The sequence below is a fragment of the Suillus subaureus genome, assembly GCF_016647635.1.
Source record: "Suillus subaureus strain MN1 chromosome Unknown BJ212scaffold_69, whole genome shotgun sequence".
Classification (NCBI taxonomy): Eukaryota; Fungi; Basidiomycota; class Agaricomycetes; order Boletales; family Suillaceae; genus Suillus; species Suillus subaureus.
The window spans coordinates 99,416-117,395 of NW_024538625.1; the positions used below are offsets into that span (position 1 = coordinate 99,416).

Genomic DNA, 17,980 nt, shown 5'->3' on the forward strand with positions numbered 1-17,980 from the left:
TCATTATCTGCTTGGGGGGCAGAAGCCGATGGGTGGGCACTGTTGGCAGAGGATGCTAAATGGATAACTGCATGACACTTATTATTTTGTGCTGCAAGTGAGTCTGTTGCTTTCCACTTTCAAGCATTGTCATGCTGAGTTTTTTTGACAGCCCTTGCCTCCCACTCTTCTTCAAAATGCTCTTTCTCAGCAAAGAGCAGTGCCATCCCCATCAACTCCTTATTCCTTGTAGCGCACCCAAAGTGTTGCCATAATGTAGCAAGGTGGCAGGTTGCCCGTCATTGGATGATGAGTTCAATATCTGGGACATCCATATCCTTTAAACAGTCTGTAAGTCATGTATTTAATTTAACCCTTTTGTCCCTCACCATTCCAAATGAGTTAGTTGTACAAAACCCCCATGTTTCTCCCAATACAAGATTCTCAAGTTCAGTGTCCTTGTAAGTACTTGACATCTCTGAATTGAACCATTTAATTTTGTTGCTGAACTTGGAAGGGAGATGTTTCCTAAGTGACTGTGTTGCATTAATGGCATCTTGTATGTCATCAAAGAAGATGAGGAATTTCAGGAGAGGTCCATCCTCTCTTTTCTAACCCATTGGAATCAAGAACACTAGGTTATTGTAACTGCTAAGTGCATGTTTGATTTTTCATACCCCAATCTTTATGTTTGGGCAATCTGTTGAACATCAAATAGCAGTCAGCTTGTCAGCATGCATGTGAAGGAGGTGCACTGCATTAGTAAGTGTATATTTAGTAAGTGTTGCAGATGCAATCATGATAGGAATGATGGATGGCAGGATATAATGAAGATGCCCAAGCTCCTTATACTCTGGGCAGAACTCTTCCCAATTAGTAAGACAGTGCACCTCATCAATGACAATGCTGATGATCTGAGCCATGAACAGGTCATTTTTCAACAACTTTTCAAATTCACCATTCAGTTTCATGATTTGCTCAGGGCTAACTGGGACTGCTTGATACTTGAGTGCACAAATAGCCTTTATTATTATCTGGTGAACAAATGACTTTACAGTTTGAAAGTCATACTCACAGCAAAATTCTCAGGTGTTGCAGTCTCACTGCTTATTGAAATGGCTTTTATGCCTGCCTTAGTAAGTGATGTAGCATTCTGTTTGCCAAGCATATTGAGGGGAGTGATGACAATTTGAATACCTTGATGAAATAACAAAGGCATCCAGAACACTAATGTCTTGCCCATTCCTGTCCCCACAGTACAGAGTACATCATGGTCACCCTTTAATAATGCCTCTGCAATCTTTAGTTGCCATAAACAAGGCCTGATTCCAAATTTTCCCTGTGTCACAGATCAGATCTGAGATAAAGAAGGAATCTCCAGACTGAGGGATTGAATAGGAGCCATTGCACCATTAATGGCAAACATGTTGCATGTTTTTCGAACTCCAGCAATATGATTACCAAATATTTTCTAACCCTAGTATCATTCTACACCAATAGATTTCGTTTTCTGCTGTTTCAGCCACTGTGGCTGACAATGTTTACATGTGTTATGTTCCAGCCGCTGCTGAGAGTGAGGGGAATGAGGTTGTGCTGGGTTTGAATTCTTCGCGTGACTTCGGATAGTGCCGCACCCAGCCCTCCACACTCCAACCAGTGGCTGGGAAGGAGCCCTGAGATGGTCACAGCTAAACTAGTTGAAGGTAGTGTCGTAACTCTACAGTACACTTCAACGTTCATTTCATAAATATTATGTCGACATTCGAAAAACCCAGATCGGTAGGTACACAAGACTCTGTAGGACTTGGAAGTGTTCCTCCCGCGGACTACTCTGAGCCCACCTATTCTGTCACGCGATGGATAAAATCTTCGTGGACAAACATAGGTCTTCTATCAGACTATCACGAAGGATTCCACTAACGCTGCACAGGTTGGCAGTGCTTATCGTAAAACCGAATTCCTGAGCGCTATAAAATTTCCCAAAGGCATGTAAGGTGTGTCCGTAACAGGAATTAAAAAGGATTTTGTGCACTAATGTACACACTAGTACTTGGCCGTTCCCTGACCAGCTTTTTGAGCGCCGAGACTTGCCGCGGAATAGCCTGCGGGAACATACCGTTTCTGTTATTGCTTTCCTCCAGATCTGAGAGGGTTCGCTCTTAAACACTGGAAATCCAGGCAAGCCTCGCGCGTGAACGCAGTCCAAGTAGCCTTACGTTTATCCTCAGTCGCACCTCTTTGTCGCACGAATGAGACGTTGTGTGCCGGGGGAAATCCAGTGCCAGTGTTCGTTTCAAGAATTGCGCTAGTCCGGCTTTATCCAGGGTTCGGATTCCTGCGTAGAACGTCTGATGAGTCGGGACTACATAGTTCCCTGAGTTAAACGCACGCTTGACATAACTAGTCTGCTAGGTTCCGCTTCATCCAAGGTGCGTGTTTAGTGTCATAGAAGCAATGCTTGACGCCCCGGTTCTGACACCTAGGTGCTCGACAGACTACTGTCGATCAGTGGGACGCGCTCGCTCATCGAAGACGAAAGAATTCTCACCATCCCCCTTAGCTAATTTCTCTGCAGGCCACGCAGGACTCAGATAACAACTCATTGTGTTGTCACTACTAGTGATCTAGCATCGATCGTATCCGCCAATGACAGGTGAGAGCTTTACGATCTAGCGCTACAATCACTGGCGCAACCCTTTAACAACAAGACAGGCGGCATGATCTAGGCCACATCAAGGTCATATAACTTGCAAGTGCCACGCGTTTGCGTGTACTTGCATAACAGGTCTGGAAATATAATAAATATAATACTTCGATCGTAGCTTTGGATGGAATCCTTGAGTGTTAATTAACGTTAATGATCTTCCATGCGTGTATATGCGCATAACAAGCATGCGCATCGCAATATATCTTCCTCCGTGTCTGATGGAAAACGTGGAATATACCAATCATTGATGCATAAGACCATGGAATGACACAGCCCGTCAGGGTTTTTCGTCACACTTGCTATCAAGACGCTAGGCCTCGCACTCAAATAAGGTCACTATTGGGGCCTCATGGTTGTGGTATTTTTGGGTTGATGACATCGTTAATTTGTCTCTTTAATAGTGGTATATAAGGATGCCTGCTTCGTCTTATACATCCCCTTGTCTGGCATCTATCATTTTGAACTCTTGAGATTTAGATTCACTTCGCAATGGGTGATCTCCCCTCCGTAAGTCGATATCACTTCTACGTTGACGATACACTGATATTATTGGCAGGAGCCAGTTCAATTCAAAATTGAACCATTTCATATTCCTGGGACAAACATCGTAAGAGATGGTAAATTTCCTGACCTGTAGAGGAGGGCTCGGGGACATCTGGAAATGTTCGATGACTACACGGTCTGGAACACAACGCCTTGTAAGTTTAGACATGGATAGAAGATTCGTCATTTATCATAATCAAGGTCGCTGTCAAATCTATCAGGGTCCTTTCAGTAACAGATGCGGCGATATTAATAGTGATAGCCAAGGTTAGGGCGGGGATTGATGTGCAGTTCCAGTCTCTGATGTATCTACTCTCCAGAGAATTCGTCGCGAGACCTATGTTTGGATACAGTTAGAACACGACCACATTCTTCCTCTCGAGGGTGTGACTGTCGCTGAGGAATTCGGGCCACTCCCGGCACTAGTTTCTCCATGGATGGAAGAAGGATCGCTGGACGATTACTTGAAGCGCGGGTTTCCCGGACTGTCTGAGTATGGAAAACGAGGGCTTGTAAGTGCCAAATGGCTACCGCACTAGCTTATACTTAGCCATGATTTCAGATATGGCAGGTAGCTGCTGGTATTAGTTACCGTGCGTTGTTAACAGATGTAGTGATCGCACCAATTACTAATGACCACCCACTAGTGCACAGCAAGGGTATCGTGCACGGTGACTTGACAGCGGTAGGTCTGGTCCCAATCCAAATGTAGTATGTAACTGAATTCAATGATAGACCAACGTTTTGGTTGACAGCTCCGGTTGCCTCCGTCTCGCAGACTTTGGTCTATCGATGATCCTTGCTGAGGCAGGAAACGCCACATTCAACTCCTGTCATCCAGGAAACGTACGCTGGATGCCCCCTGAGGCACTCCGAGCCGGAGCTGAAGACGAAGACGAAGACGAAGCTAAAGACGAAAAGCCAACCAAAGCTTGGGATGTCTACTCATATGGCTGCGTGGCGATGCAGGTCTGTCGAATTGTTAATGCATGACAATAGGAGTCTTACAATAGTTCCAGATCTTCTCGGGAAATCAGCCCTACGCATGGATAAAAAATGCTCTTAAAGTTATGGGCGCGATGCAGGGGGGACGTGTGCCTTTCAAGGACATACAGAGTCATGAGGTGTATCAACAACTCTCACCGTGCTTAAATAAGATACCAGCCAATCGCCCGACAATGGTCGATATCATGAGAGATCTGGGGTTACGATAAACGTCATCATGTAGTGAGATATCATGTCAATAGTGTATACTGTGAGATATTGTTACACGAGTTGGTACTAATATTGGGTCACACCTACTTTATGTAATGGCAGAGGGTAAATGTCAGTGCCGCATGCGTGGAAATTACTTTCCTTATTAGTTGTCGGGTGCCGTATGCAGTGCTACGGTTTGCTGTAGTCATCCTTGGTTGAATGAGTGCGAAAGTAGGTGAGCGTTCTCCCCCGTCATACTACTTACGACTTGATCGACAATAATTATTTATTCACCTTGGACGGTCCTACGGTCCCCGCGTTTTTCGAAAAAAACAAAACGCCCTTCTATCCTCTGTACTACGCAAGTTATCGAGATCCGACTTTTGTGTACCAAGTGTTGTGCGCGCCAAAAGCACTGGATTCTCAGGCTGCTTCTTGTCACTGTACGCCTGCTATGATCGATGGTCCTGTCAGATGCTGTACAGTGAACATAATGTTATGTCCGTTCCATTTTTAGCTGTAGAATGCGCACTGCACAAAGACTGTAGAGGTGCAACTCAATGGGATCTGGTCAGACCAATATATTAATCATCGTAAGTAGGTGTCGGGGAATGGCACGACCGAGCGACGTTACGATTTTGTTATGATCCTTGTGATACTTTCCTATGCAGGTTTAGGCCGGCGATGCAGCAGAACCTGAGTTCTTCGACTGTCAGACAGCTAAAGCGTGTACCTAACAACTTGTTGGCGCGTGCATCCGGAGGTCTTCCATATCATTGAAGGCACAATAAAGGATTTCTACTTTACAATAGCATGTATGAAAGTCGTATGACTCCATGCACGTACAATAGCATTATCATGAGTCACAGGTACCGAGCCAGCGGACATGCGAGCCCATATTATACTTAGACACTATGCTATGCCAATGAGGCAGCTAGAATAAAAAAGACGAGAACGAACCAGTTCCGAACGGTGACATAACGTAGATTTAAGATAATGCCCCGATAGAAATAGCTTTCTGGAGAAAGTCCAGTACCTCTTCCACTGATGGACGATTCTCACTCTCAATTGACCAGCACCGCCGCATGAAATCCAGGTGATGTGCTTGAATTTGCATGGTGTTATTGATGGGCTCTTGGTAATTGAACTTCGATGCCATGACTTGCAGGGCAGTCTTGATCCACCAGTAGGGTAGTTTGCCGTATAATACCTGCGAGTACAGCGTCAGCATTATAAACAAAGGCAAATGAGACACTGACCTGAAGCATGATACACCCAAGAGCATATACATCACTGGATTTTGTGGCACATTGCACGGTTTGACCTTCCTGGAGGACAATGAGCTCTGGAGCTACCCAACGAACCGCGCCAGTTTGGTAGGAGAATGCCGGGTTGGATTCTACCATGATATTCGAAACACCAAAGTCGGCAAGGCGCGGGGAACCATCGGCAGCAACCAAGACATTGTTCTATAATCACAATTAGTGGGTCACAGAATGTCTAGTGTAGGTGAACCTACACTGGTCAGATCCCCGTGAATCACGTTATTGTCGTGGACTGTCCACAGTATTTGGTTAGACCAATCATTTCCAAGCCAATCCGTTACTTACGATATTTGAGCCCCTCGGTGATGTGTTTAAGCTTTGAGAAACAGTAAGCTCCCGTAATCGGCGTCGAAAGAGAAACTTACAATGTGAAGCCTACCCATCGTTGTGAGGTTTTCATTTGTAAGGTAGGAGCTCAATGTCCCGTTCGGCATCCAGGGGGAAACTAATGCTCGAAACGGACCAAAACCTGTTACGGTGCCATGAAGGCATAATACATATCGATGATTTAATCTGGCCCAGACTTTAATTTCGCGGTCAAGATTCTGTGTTCCACAGAAATAAAGTTCAGACACGCGGCAGTTTCAGAGGCTACCCAAACATACACGATTTATTTTGGCAACTTCGGCATCTGTGAGACTTGGGAACCGTGGAGATTTGACTGCAACCTGAGTATAGGTGAGCATGAGTATGGAGAGGATCAATGTGTGGCATACCTCTTCTCGACTCGCGTCTCTGATCAATATGCATTTGTAGACATCTCCAAGTCCACCCGAAGCGATCGGAAAATTGGCTTGCCTGGTGGCAATGCGACTTGTGTCTATAACAAACGAACCATACATTGCTGTCTGAATCGGTTGCGATCTGAATTAAAGAAACAAGCTTGCGAGTCATCTTCCTCAGAGCTGGGATAGCGTCCGCTTTGCCCGTTTTCGGAGGTATAGACAAGGGAGGTCTGGCTTAAGGACGGTCGCTCATCAGAAGAAGACTGAGCAACGTCAGATGTGGAGAGTGAGCTGGGTCGACGAAGGTAAAGAGAGACTCGATGTGCAAGAGTCTTCACATGCTTCACAGGAGCCAGCATATCGATTGGAGAAGCACAGACACAAAAGGATACAGTTGTACTTTCCTAGCAACAGTAGTTTGCCGTCTTATACACAAGAGCTACAGTGGTTCCCGTTGACATCGCGAAGTAGACCTATAGCTCCGGGGAGTAGAAATTGCAGAGGGCGCACCAGCCTCCAGGATAGCTGCAACTGGCACGGATCGAATGAAATCCACGCTGAATACTGACCTGCCACCATATAAACGCTCATTTCTAAATGCGTCAAGTGGAGAAAGGCAGACGACGAGTTTATCAGACTTCCTGAGGCGTGTCCAGGGATGTGGAGCTATCAATTGAAACTTTAGCCCAAACTACGCCATTGCGCAAGGTATCGGCCTTGGTAACAGCCCCGTGGTTAAACGTGAACCTTGATAACCAATTCTATGTTAGCAAATGCTGCCTGTCATCTGACCTCGAGCGCTGAGAAATATGCGCTCATCCTAAAATGAATGGTTCTACCTCCTCTATGATAATAACTCGAGGCGGCGCTATATGACTCGTGTTGTTCTGTCCACCGTAACTCCACTGTTTAGATCACCCATATGCGATAAAGCGAACTTACATCTTGATCATCGATCAATCATATCGAGCTGGTCGGACAGTCCCTTCACGGTCCATCATCCACGGAAACTTGAGTGATGTGCGTGCGTATCTAAGCATAGAGTCCATGAGTTCCTAATTAGAATGCTGTTCTGTTGACGAAAATACAAAAAAAAACTTAACCTCGCCGATTGTAGATTCTTTGTTAGTAATTCAAGCCTCGAGGCACGGCACCTGGATGCGAAGGATAGCATTGCCTGGGGTCTGATGATCAGTGTTAGCGGTATTCCCCCCCAGAAGTCTAATCTCGGAAGGACCATACTTCAGTAATTATCAATACCAAGACACTCATCTCCCTGCAGGCCTCAAGGACAAAGTCCCATGGTTAAATAGACACAGAACAGCGGCCGAACTAAGCCCACATAACTGAGGTAACTGTGATTTCGCTCAAAGTTTAGAGGTGATGGTCAGCAAACATGAAACGTCTGTCAGGTGAAGAAGAAATCATTGCATTTATGAAAGGACGAGTAATCAATATTAGTGTTGGACCAAATCAATCTGCAAATGCCCATCGCGCGTGAATAGACATTAACCCGAAGTTATTGAGGGCATTGGTTTGATCACTTACTATTGGGTACCGTAGGTCTAACAGATGCAGATCATGTGGGAGAAGTATAGCGTGGCGCGATACACGTTATACAGCAACATCATCCAATCGAGTCATATTCAACACCCCCTTACCAAATCCACTCGCAACCACTTTAAACCCATTTTCTTGCACATCCGCGAGGAATAGCTCGTGTTGATCTGCCATCCTCTCATTATTCCTCCGAATCTCCTGGATGACCCCATGTTGACGTACGCAAAGCGGGCATTCGGTCTCGTGGTCCAGCAAGCACCTATATTAAATGCACATTAGCACTGACATCACGAGATAGCCAGACGAGAAGGTGTGATTCCACGAAAAGTAATAGATTGGTTCAAATAATGAATACGTACCGTTGGTGATATGAGTGGTTGCACATGAAATGGACACTGGGCAGGTCGAGCTGCCCGCTGCACTGAGAACAGCGCGTCACACTGAATACTTTTGCATGCATCGGGTCCTCTAGTTCAGCCACTTGCTTCAACTTCGCATCCGTTTCCAGCCGGTATGAATTGATCAGTTGCTGGTCCTGTCGCAAAAAATCATCAGCGCGAAAATGAGAAGGAAATATAAAGAAATCACAGTCTGCACTTCTTCCCTTGCCTCCTTGATGCGTCCCATCAGCCAGTCCTTGACAAGTCCTACGCTCGCTACTCCATTCCTACTCAGTATCTGGACTACACCCAGCGGAGGTATTGTCCGCTCCTTCTCGATATGTTCCAGAATCTTCTCCACATCTGCCTGGTGCCGCGTGAGCAGCTCCGGTGTGCTTGTCAAGAAGCGCAGCACCAGCTCATAGAGGTGCGGATGCGTTGGACCATATCGTACAAGGGCCTGTACGACTTCTGTTGACGCAGATGACTCGGATGGCGATGTGTTGTGCTTATCCATCCAAAACCGTAAAACGTCTTCATACATCCCCAGCTTTTCCCAGAGTATAACCAGACCTCGGGTATAGCTGTAGCTGCTGCAAAGAATCAGTGCATGTGTCTTATCGCATGGTAAGGAGTCGCTCGTCAGAACTTTGAGTGCTTTGTCCTGTTGTTCTGGGGAGCCCCCGTCAAGGTAGAGTTCAAGCAACGTGTTCCAAACTGCTGCCTGATTGCGCTTCTCCGAGTCTTCGTCATCGTCCGAACTGGCATTTGGAAGAGAGGATGGGAGAGAGGAGAGCGACTGTCCCCACCGACGTGCAGCTACGCTTTCTAGGAAACGGACAAAATATGACGGGTGATCGACAAAATGCGCAAAATAGAGTGTAGGCGAAGGCCGTTTCTCTTGAGACGGTGTTGGTGCGCCGGGCTGCGTTGCTTGAGCCTCCGTAAGGTCCTCCTCTTCGTCCGCTTTGAATTCCTCAACTTTGTCTTCGGGCGCGGGTGCACGGGAGAGGGCAAGGTACGAGAGGTACGATGGGGCGTTTGCTGGTGTGCTCGACTGTTGTGGAGTGGTGTCCTCTGCCTCGGGTATGGTGAGGGGACCAGAAACGGTGCAAAGATCAATGAGAAGCTGCGTCGTCTCCTCTGGGAGATTATCTAGCATAGCGCGTCCGTACCTTGCGAGGTTACTTTCCGCCTGTATAGATATATTAGCCTCACAGGAAAAACATCCAAACAGAAAAAAAAGAGGATTGAACTTACCGCGGCTGCTCCCAAGTGTCTCAAATACGTCAATGCCTCCCCGTACTTCCCAGCATCCTCGATCATAACCCTTAGATACTCCTCATGCCGTTTGTAGCGCTTTGCAAGGTAGCTGGCATGATCAAAGTACCCTGCCTGCCTGCACACCCGGATAGCAGTGTCCAGGTCAAATGGAAGGTCGCCGTTCGACTCAGCCGCACCAGAGCGTCGAGACTCTGTTTTAATGAAGTTGTCCAAGCGTGCAACATCTTTGAGTTTGGTGTAGGTATTAAGCAGAAGAGTAGTATGGTCAGCGTTTGCAAGGCCAAGAGCATGTAGCTCTTGCAGATAGGTAACAAGATTGTGTATACGCTGAGCGTCCAAGAACTGTACCCCGATTGTTAGACCTGTCGCGTTGAAAAAAAACGAATAACTGACTTTTCTAACGACATAGCTCGGTTTCACCCACCCTATCGTCTTCAGGTAGCACGTCATCGCGCCATCCCAATCTCCTTTTGTGTAGAGGTAGTCACCGTGCTGGCGGTGAATATCAGCTACGTAGCTCTCGTCGAGATGTTGGGTCTGCGCAAGACTCAGTGCAAGTGGGTATAGAGCCTTTGCGTACAGCATGGAGAGTTTTGCAGAGGTGGATTTCTCGGCAAGGCGAGTCAGCTAAACAAGGGCAGCGACGTCAGATTAACAAGCAATGCATAATTCCGAACATTGTTGGGACGCACCTGCCCATTATTTGTGAGGATGTAAATATTTCCCCACTCCGAGATCACCTCTCTGATGCCCTCCGGAAACATCCCGGTATATCCAACTACCTTATTCTCCATGTCAAACACAGTCACCCTCGACGCATCACCATCTCCACCTGTCGCTGGTGCTGCAAGCTTTCGCGTCGTTGCAACTGTTGTGGGTGGTGAAACAACTATCACATAGTTAAGGTGGGTGTGGATCGACGACTTGCAGCCTGTGAAAGACGTAACATCACCTCCCAGTACCTAGATTCGTACCAATGCACCTACCTTCATAAGCATATGGCGGCTCCCTCCCCTGTAAACCATACGCATATACTGCCTCGTCTCTCGCAAGCACAATCTTCTCGGCGCGCCAATCCATCACCGCACATCCCAGTCCACATCCAATATCATCCAGCAACACGCTAGATCCTCCACTCCCTTTTCCGGACACATGGTAAAAGTATACCGAGTTCGTAGTCACGATGAAAAGATGCAAGTTGTTATCCTTAGCATCGGCATTAGTGGGACTCGGAAGTTCTCGGAAACCGAGGCCTGTGATAGGTTCAGGGGATGATTCATGGATAGTGCGTGTCTTAGGGAGTGTAGTCAGGGACGCTGCGGGAGATAGTGACTGATCCAAGTGCCTGTAAAGTAGCACCGTCCCGTCGGCCAATCCGATGGCAAGGAAAGATAACGCTGAGGAAAGTGCAAAGCAAGAGACCTGAATTACAAGCTCACCAAACGAAAGCAGAAGGTAGTGAGCCACTCACCGGATGAGGCTTATTGCTAGGCTGGATCTTGAAGATCTCAACAACACTGGCGCTTGGTTTCTCTTGTCCGTCTTCCCAAGATCCCAAATATTCAGCAAACTACCCCGCACTGCATTCTCCTCCCCAATTGTCACTAACACACCCTTCCTCTCTGCCATGTGTATCACTCGTCCTCCCACATGTGCGACCCAACTCGTTGTCGATACGAACTCCTTGTTTAGAATGTGTACACTGCCGTGAATATCCGCAGCGAGCAACCCAGCACTGGAGGAGACGACAGTTGAAATTTCTGAAGCGTTTTTGAAAATCTCGGGTGAGCTAGCAAGGTCATGGGCGTCCTTCACAGGATGAACATCGAAAAACGCAAATTGGCGAAGCTGAAGGGGTCTAGTAACTGAGGGCAACTACGACATCTGACATTGGCCAACATACCGCAGTAGCAGCTACAACAGTCGTATTTGCCATCGGGCTTACTACGAAATTGGTTGTTGCAGCCTGTGAAGGGATATTGAAACAGCGCTGAAGTTTGAAACCTGTCCTGCTTTGAGTAATACTGTGAGTGCTGAAGCGCTGAAATGATGTATTGTAGTCAGGAACAACTTTAGCTAGGCCTCTGACGGTAGCATTATGACTATGTACACTAGTGGTAGGACTAAATACTAATGTGCGTCACCCAAGGTGTGTTACGGTGTAGCATAATATCATATGTCTACTACTCTGCATTCAAGCCTATCGGGAAAACTGTAGATATGTTGACATGATAATCCCAAGCCTGGGAGCGGCAGGAGTGAGTTGTCAAGAGAGATATAAGGCATGATATCTGAGATTTCGTGAACATCATATCGTACAGAACGTAAGACGGAGAATACAACATACAAAATTGCCATGTCACGGCATCACGAGTCGCATGGGAGAGCCAGGAGCTTTCCTATGGCACTTTCAGTTGTCCCTGTACAAATATCAGGACATCGTTGGCTGAAGGCCTGTGTTTCGGCTCATCAACCCAGCACTTCTGCATGAAATCCCATAGAACATCCGCAATAGGCGGAGTCACTGGTCGAGCAGGCTTCCGGCCTCTGAGTATCTGCACAGTAACTTGATGGTCACTTCGAAATTCGAAATACGGAACTTTTCCTGTAAAAACCTACAAAGAGAGTGATAATCACATTGCATGGTGCCAAGATCCGCCACATACCTGCAACATGATACACCCGAAAGAATAGATGTCTGACGCTAATTGGGGCGAGCTTATTGACTCGTCATCCCCCGGGACTTGAAAGTTTTCAGGTGCAGCCCATCGCACATTGCTTCTGATATATGACGTGCCATGGAGCTCGGCACAAAAAATGAGAATCCCATGGTCAGCCACGAAGGCGTTGCCGTTCTCGTCAATGAGAATGTTATTCTGAGTCGTGTCAATAATTCCTTCGATGAAGAAGGTATCTGTGGTACTCACGCCGGTGAGATCGCCGTGAACTATTTTTTTGGAGTGCACTAACATCCATGTTAGCTTTGAGCCGAATACTGACATTTGTCGCATACAGTACTGAAGAGCTGAAGCAACATCTTTGAGCTGTCACAGCAAATATTAAGATGCGAGCCATACTACGAAAAAACACCCACAATTTGAAGTATTCGAGTAAGAGTGAGTTGCTGGAAATCACGTTCCAGAAGCATGGTAAGTGAGCCTTTGTGCATCCATGGGGAGACAATAGCAGGTAGCGGACCGAACCCTTGAGTTATTCCCAGGAAAGGTAACAAATTGGCGTGTTTCAGCTGAATGTTGCGCTGCAAGTCCCGTTCCAGTTTCTGAAGCAGCAAATAAACATGTAGTATCCGCGCGCAGGGACGCCCAAACCTCAATGATTGTTGTTTTGTAACTATCGTTTGGAATCTCAAGTCGCAAACACTTTACTGCAACCTGGCAGAGGTATACAGGGAGACAGTCAGTCATGGACGCATATCAACAGCTGCAAACTTGAAAGAAGTACTCGCCTCTACCGTGATTCGAGGGCGCTCGCGTGTGCACTTCCAGACATCCCCAAAGCTGCCTTGTGCGACAGGGTACCGGGATGACTCCTTGCTTATTTGCTCAGTGAGGTCGAGTAAACTAATAATCCATAGATACTAAGTAAAAATTGCGTGACACAAAAAAACAAACACATTCTTCGTATTCTTGTCAAGTATTGTTTTGACGTTCGCCTCTTGTACCGACTTCGAACCAAGCCCAAGGCTGGCAAATAGCAAGCGTAACCCCCACTTCTTCAGCCAGGCTTGCAATCGAGCGAGAACTTCCGAGACCTTCATGGATGATATTGTGGTGGTGGTAGCCTATGAGAACGAGACGAAATCTTGATGGAGTCACAGTTGTAAAGGCCTGCGATGACAGGGACACTTGGTCCTTGGAATTGGAGTAATATGACGACTTGCTGGAGATGGCGCAACGTTGTGCTATCCAGCGATAAGTTCATATTTATCCAGAGCGGTTGTACTAGTACTAGTAAGTAAAATTCAAAGGATCGAACATTAATATGATGACTTATTTGGCCCTTCCCTTCACCCAGACTGCGTGGTTTCAGGGGATCCTTCGATCGATGATGTGCCAAGCTGAGCGCGAGAATTATTCGGTTTCCTTCTGGATATAACGACCAATAGCCGTTTCCGACAATTCAACATCGTGTCCTGATCAACCTGTGCAGGCAGAGTCTGCCACTCGACTTGCCATTCCCAGCAGTATTCTGAAATTCATTACTTCATCAGGCCTCAGGCCTCAGGGTTCTATCATAGATTGCTACGAGCGCTCTATGACTACGATACGCACAGTTCGCATGTTTCTCCCTCGGGTTTATCCAATTGCATAATGAGAGAAGCCGCATCATCAAACTAATCTATGTAAGTCACCTTACGCCCCATGATTCAAGGCACAACTATATATAGCGTCAATCGTGGTGGTAAACATGATGTATTATGTCTACAAAAAATTTTACGGGTGTCTCATACTTGCATCATGTCAGTCAGACGCTCATGTGCTTGCTGGCTTTAATGCCGGAAGCCGAAGGTGCGAATGTTTGAACCCTGAGCTGCAGGCAGTGACTCAAATAGTCTTGTTATGCCTAGGGTATAGCATGGGTATGGGGGTCACGGGTATGGCGGGTATGGGTACGGTGTCAAGATGTGCTACCCGTGGTCATACCATACTCATCAGGCGTATGGGTACGGGTCGGGATTTCAAAGACCCATGACCCGCCGTGTACCCGTCACTTCCATATATGGTAATGATTGTTCAAGTACTGTTTCGCTTGACTCCACTTCACTTAATTGTTATTTACTGCCCTTGTTGCTTGTACAGTGATATCTTGCCATATCTAATGAAGGGGCACTATTTCAATGGGCTAAAGTCAGTTGGCATGAAATTTTCAGACTGTTTCAGGGAGATTGCGAGCAACAAGACCAAGTGACCCGAGGTGACAATTCCAATGGTTGCCTTAAGCAGTACTTTGGTATATTTTTTAATCTATTCCAAGTCCATGTATCAACAATGGGTGCATAGGTGTATGCTGCACTCCTTTGGAAGGCCAATGGATCTCCAATCAAGTTCAATTTTACTGGTAATTTATTCAGTGAGGTCTACTTTTTTCACATGAAACTTCTCAAGAAAATGAGGGGGACCGCACCAGGCAAGTTTCATAAAATGATGGCCAACATCTTTGACACTATACAGTGAGTTGATTTCTACACTGCTATTAACTATCGTATCTGAGTCTCACCTCTTCATAAGAAACCTGTGCCAATGGCAATGCTGCTGTAGTAGGATCATTTGACTCCACAATGGCATTCCTTGATCTTGATGGTATGGATGATAAAGAGTAGAATTCTGGGTTGTTATATAGTCACATCTCATGATGAGAGGCTGAGTGTGGATGGATAGAAGAGCTAGTAAAGTATAATCTCAGTTACCTGATAGGAAACTCTTTTTTTTAAAAAAATCCAATTTCTGTCCATTGGGGTAATTGTAAGCCAGGCTTACCACATGTGACAGACATGCCTCCTCATTGGGCACCACATACTATTTGGCCTCTGTTTGGATCAACGACCTTGGTCCATATATATAGCTCGACATATACACACTCGCATCTTAGCCTCTTACTGTATCATCAATCCATACGCTCTTCCATGTTACTGCTTGTCTGTCAGTGTTTCTGTTGACATGATGGCTTTACACTTTTTTTAACGTTCAGCTGAGTGTATTAAGTCTTATCTGATACATCGTTCTGTTATCGTTCCTGTCTCTCATGCCATTGTTTTTTCCCACTGCAGCAGCTGTTTGGGTACTGACTCAGGTCAACCTGCTGCTGCATTATCGACAAACTGCCTCCCCACCGCTATTGTGCTGTCCCTTCAACAACTGTCACTACATGCAGTCATAGTAAAGCCCTTACTGTGCTCGGTGATAGTAACTCTGTGCCGACCAGCAGTGATATATTGACCCCTCCTACCACTACTGCTGCATTGAATATACCGCCTCTGAATCCAAATCATCAACCATTGCTGACACCTACACATATATCCACCTCAGAATCCACAGACTCAGACCTGTCAACACACATTATGTCAGCAACTACTAAGATGGCCTGCATAGAACAAGTGTTGGCGAGTAAACCACCATTCCTTACTGCAGGGCAAATCACGCCTGAAGCATTACACGGCTGGGAAATGGGTTGCACCCAATATTTCCTACATAAGGAGGTGAAGGATGATGAGGAGGTGAAAAAGGTTGCTTGGGGAATGCAAGATCCTATCATACAAGACTGGTATCTGAATAACCAAGCAAAGTTTGACACACTGACCTTCAAGGACTACCTCACATAAGTCCATACCTACTGGCTCCCAACCAATTGGTCAGACACCATCCGTCGCAAGATGTTAGTGTCAATGCAAGGAAGTTGCGCATTCAGTGAGTGGGCTGTTGACATTCAGAGTCAAAACACACTCCTGCATGGCATGACTTCACATCTTGACGACAAAAGCCTACTCTACCATCTGGAATTGCACATGAACTCTGACCTTGCGGCTGACTACTATGCAGAAAATATCACAGAGAAGGACTTACACAAGTGGACCAAGAAGGTTCGCCTTCTCGATGAGAAGTGCTTGTGTTACCTTGTATGACAAAAGGAAGCAGTTGACGCTGCCTTGTGAGCTGAACGGGCCCATGCGGGTGCCGACAGGAAGAGTACAATGAACTCATGTCCTAATGTCAGAAACAATGGCTTGTCCGCTACCAACAAGAACTTCATACACTTACCTACCCTAACCGATATTGAACGACAGCTCCTATGTAATAACAAAGGATGTTTCAAATGTCATGAACCCTTTGCTGGACACACTTTGAACAGATGTCCAAAGGGTTTCCCCAATGGAGCAATGTACAAGGTGTTAACAGCAGCCACCATCGCTGCCAAGAAGGCCAAGAAGGGCGGAAATGTTGTGGCTGCTGTGGATGTTGAGGATGAAGGAAAGAACATGGTTGCTGCTGTGATGCCTGTCAGTGGTACTAGGGGATGGTACTGACTCTGGCAAAGAGTGTGTGGCCCTAATACAAACTCCTCACCTTCGCTGGAACTGTCTTCTTGATGGGCCTGTGGTCATGTCTCCTATCTCCGTGTCGGCACTTATTGACCATGGTTCTTCTTTAGTTCTGATTGGTGAAGCTCTCATTGCAAGACTGGGTCTGCACCGTCAAAAACTCGCCAAACCGCTACCAGTTAACGCCTGCATTGTCTCAAAGCAAAGAAAAATTCATTCTCTCGCATTATGTCAAGTTGACTTGTACTTCTATTGATCAAATGTTTATGTCGCAGACTGTACACGCAATCATTGCACCAAACCTTTGTATGCCCTTGTTACTCAGAGGGCCCTTTCTTGAACATAATTGCATTGTCATTGACCATGAGCTACATACTTGCATTGCAAAAGACACTAACTATGATCTTTTGAAGGATTCGACAATGTCAGTTACACCCAAGGCGAAACAAAAGGCCATGTTTGGGCCATGAACTGCTCTGGATGAAGTGAGATGTCGTGAATGAACTTAACCTCGTCCTCCCTGAACTGAAGACATTCATCAAATGTGAATGCAAGGAAGTAAAGGGCATCAATGTCGTTGCAGCTATACAAGCCAAGATTGATGACTTGGTTGAGCAGGACTGGTTAAAAAAATGCAATAAAGATTTCAAGAACAAGTTCAAGGACCAGTTTCCAGCAGATATTCCTCATAACAACACAATGCTGAGTGATGTTTTATTTCATATCAATTTGAAAGATGCTAACAAAATAGTGCAACAACGTTCTTATGATTGTCCAAGAAAATATCAAGCTGCTTGGAAGACATTACTCGACTTGCACCTTGAAAGTGGACGCCTACATCCATCAGATAGTGAGTGGTCCTCACCCTCCTTCATCATACCAAAACTGGACCCTACTGTCCTACCACGATGGGTTAACAACTTCCGGCATCTGAATCTGAACACAATACCAGATAATCATCCATTGCCATGGATTGATGAAATCCTGAAAGACTGCACTAAGGGCAAGTTCTTTGGGAAAATCAATATGACTAATGCATTCTTTCAGACATGCATGCACCCTGATGATATGAAGTATCTAGCAGTCCACACTCCATTTGGCAAATTTGAGTGGACGGTTATGCCGATGGGGGTATGAAACGCTCCTGCAGTACACCAGAGACGAATGATGATGGCACTTTGGCATTTGATTGGGAAGATATGCCATGTCTACCTTGACAACAT

The 17,980-nt window shown here is 46.1% G+C and overlaps 6 protein-coding genes across 6 annotated transcripts; 2 read left to right on the forward strand and 4 right to left on the reverse strand.

The window, feature by feature from the left end:
* Positions 1–689: 689 nt before the first annotated feature.
* On the reverse strand, positions 690–1,312 carry BJ212DRAFT_1285273 (P-loop containing nucleoside triphosphate hydrolase protein; the record flags this gene model as incomplete). The annotated part of the gene is made up of 2 exons (XM_041331879.1): positions 690–1,001; positions 1,055–1,312. Coding segments are annotated over 2 exons (570 nt in total), but the record flags the coding sequence as incomplete, so codon positions are not given.
* Positions 1,313–3,175: 1,863 nt separating this feature from the next.
* BJ212DRAFT_1581214 (kinase-like domain-containing protein) lies at positions 3,176–4,496 on the forward strand (the record flags this gene model as incomplete). Its single annotated transcript, XM_041342299.1, has 8 exons — positions 3,176–3,193; positions 3,243–3,293; positions 3,324–3,384; positions 3,527–3,741; positions 3,792–3,822; positions 3,877–3,914; positions 3,965–4,198; positions 4,249–4,496. 8 exons carry the CDS (start codon positions 3,176–3,178, stop codon positions 4,441–4,443), a joined length of 843 nt encoding a protein of 280 aa, XP_041186509.1. The 3' UTR covers positions 4,444–4,496.
* Positions 4,497–5,054: 558 nt separating this feature from the next.
* BJ212DRAFT_1581215 (kinase-like domain-containing protein) lies at positions 5,055–6,835 on the reverse strand (the record flags this gene model as incomplete). Its single annotated transcript, XM_041342300.1, has 8 exons — positions 5,055–5,636; positions 5,686–5,895; positions 5,946–5,983; positions 6,037–6,067; positions 6,117–6,296; positions 6,357–6,419; positions 6,468–6,571; positions 6,631–6,835. 8 exons carry the CDS (start codon positions 6,833–6,835, stop codon positions 5,415–5,417), a joined length of 1,053 nt encoding a protein of 350 aa, XP_041186510.1. The 3' UTR covers positions 5,055–5,414.
* Positions 6,836–7,743: 908 nt separating this feature from the next.
* On the reverse strand, positions 7,744–11,772 carry BJ212DRAFT_1396444 (uncharacterized protein). Its single transcript, XM_041337207.1, has 11 exons — positions 11,604–11,772; positions 11,219–11,548; positions 11,172–11,198; positions 10,687–11,122; positions 10,393–10,631; positions 10,094–10,327; positions 9,677–10,042; positions 8,625–9,611; positions 8,396–8,571; positions 8,025–8,295; positions 7,744–7,954 (listed from the first exon to the last, which is right to left on the reverse strand). The coding sequence occupies exons 1-10, from the start codon at positions 11,634–11,636 to the stop codon at positions 8,091–8,093; spliced, it is 3,033 nt and encodes a 1,010-aa protein (XP_041186511.1). The 5' UTR covers positions 11,637–11,772; the 3' UTR covers positions 7,744–7,954; positions 8,025–8,090.
* Position 11,773: 1 nt separating this feature from the next.
* Positions 11,774–13,478, reverse strand: BJ212DRAFT_1581217 (kinase-like domain-containing protein; the record flags this gene model as incomplete). Its single annotated transcript, XM_041342301.1, has 8 exons — positions 11,774–11,991; positions 12,048–12,315; positions 12,367–12,576; positions 12,628–12,744; positions 12,795–12,980; positions 13,030–13,092; positions 13,167–13,281; positions 13,333–13,478. 7 exons carry the CDS (start codon positions 13,476–13,478, stop codon positions 12,100–12,102), a joined length of 1,053 nt encoding a protein of 350 aa, XP_041186512.1. The 3' UTR covers positions 11,774–11,991; positions 12,048–12,099.
* A 1,985-nt stretch (positions 13,479–15,463) lies between these two features.
* BJ212DRAFT_1304647 (uncharacterized protein) lies at positions 15,464–16,742 on the forward strand (the record flags this gene model as incomplete). The annotated part of the gene is made up of 6 exons (XM_041333651.1): positions 15,464–15,558; positions 15,593–15,982; positions 16,042–16,125; positions 16,199–16,298; positions 16,347–16,366; positions 16,568–16,742. 6 exons carry the CDS (start codon positions 15,464–15,466, stop codon positions 16,740–16,742), a joined length of 864 nt encoding a protein of 287 aa, XP_041186513.1.
* Between the last annotated feature and the right edge of the window lie 1,238 nt (positions 16,743–17,980).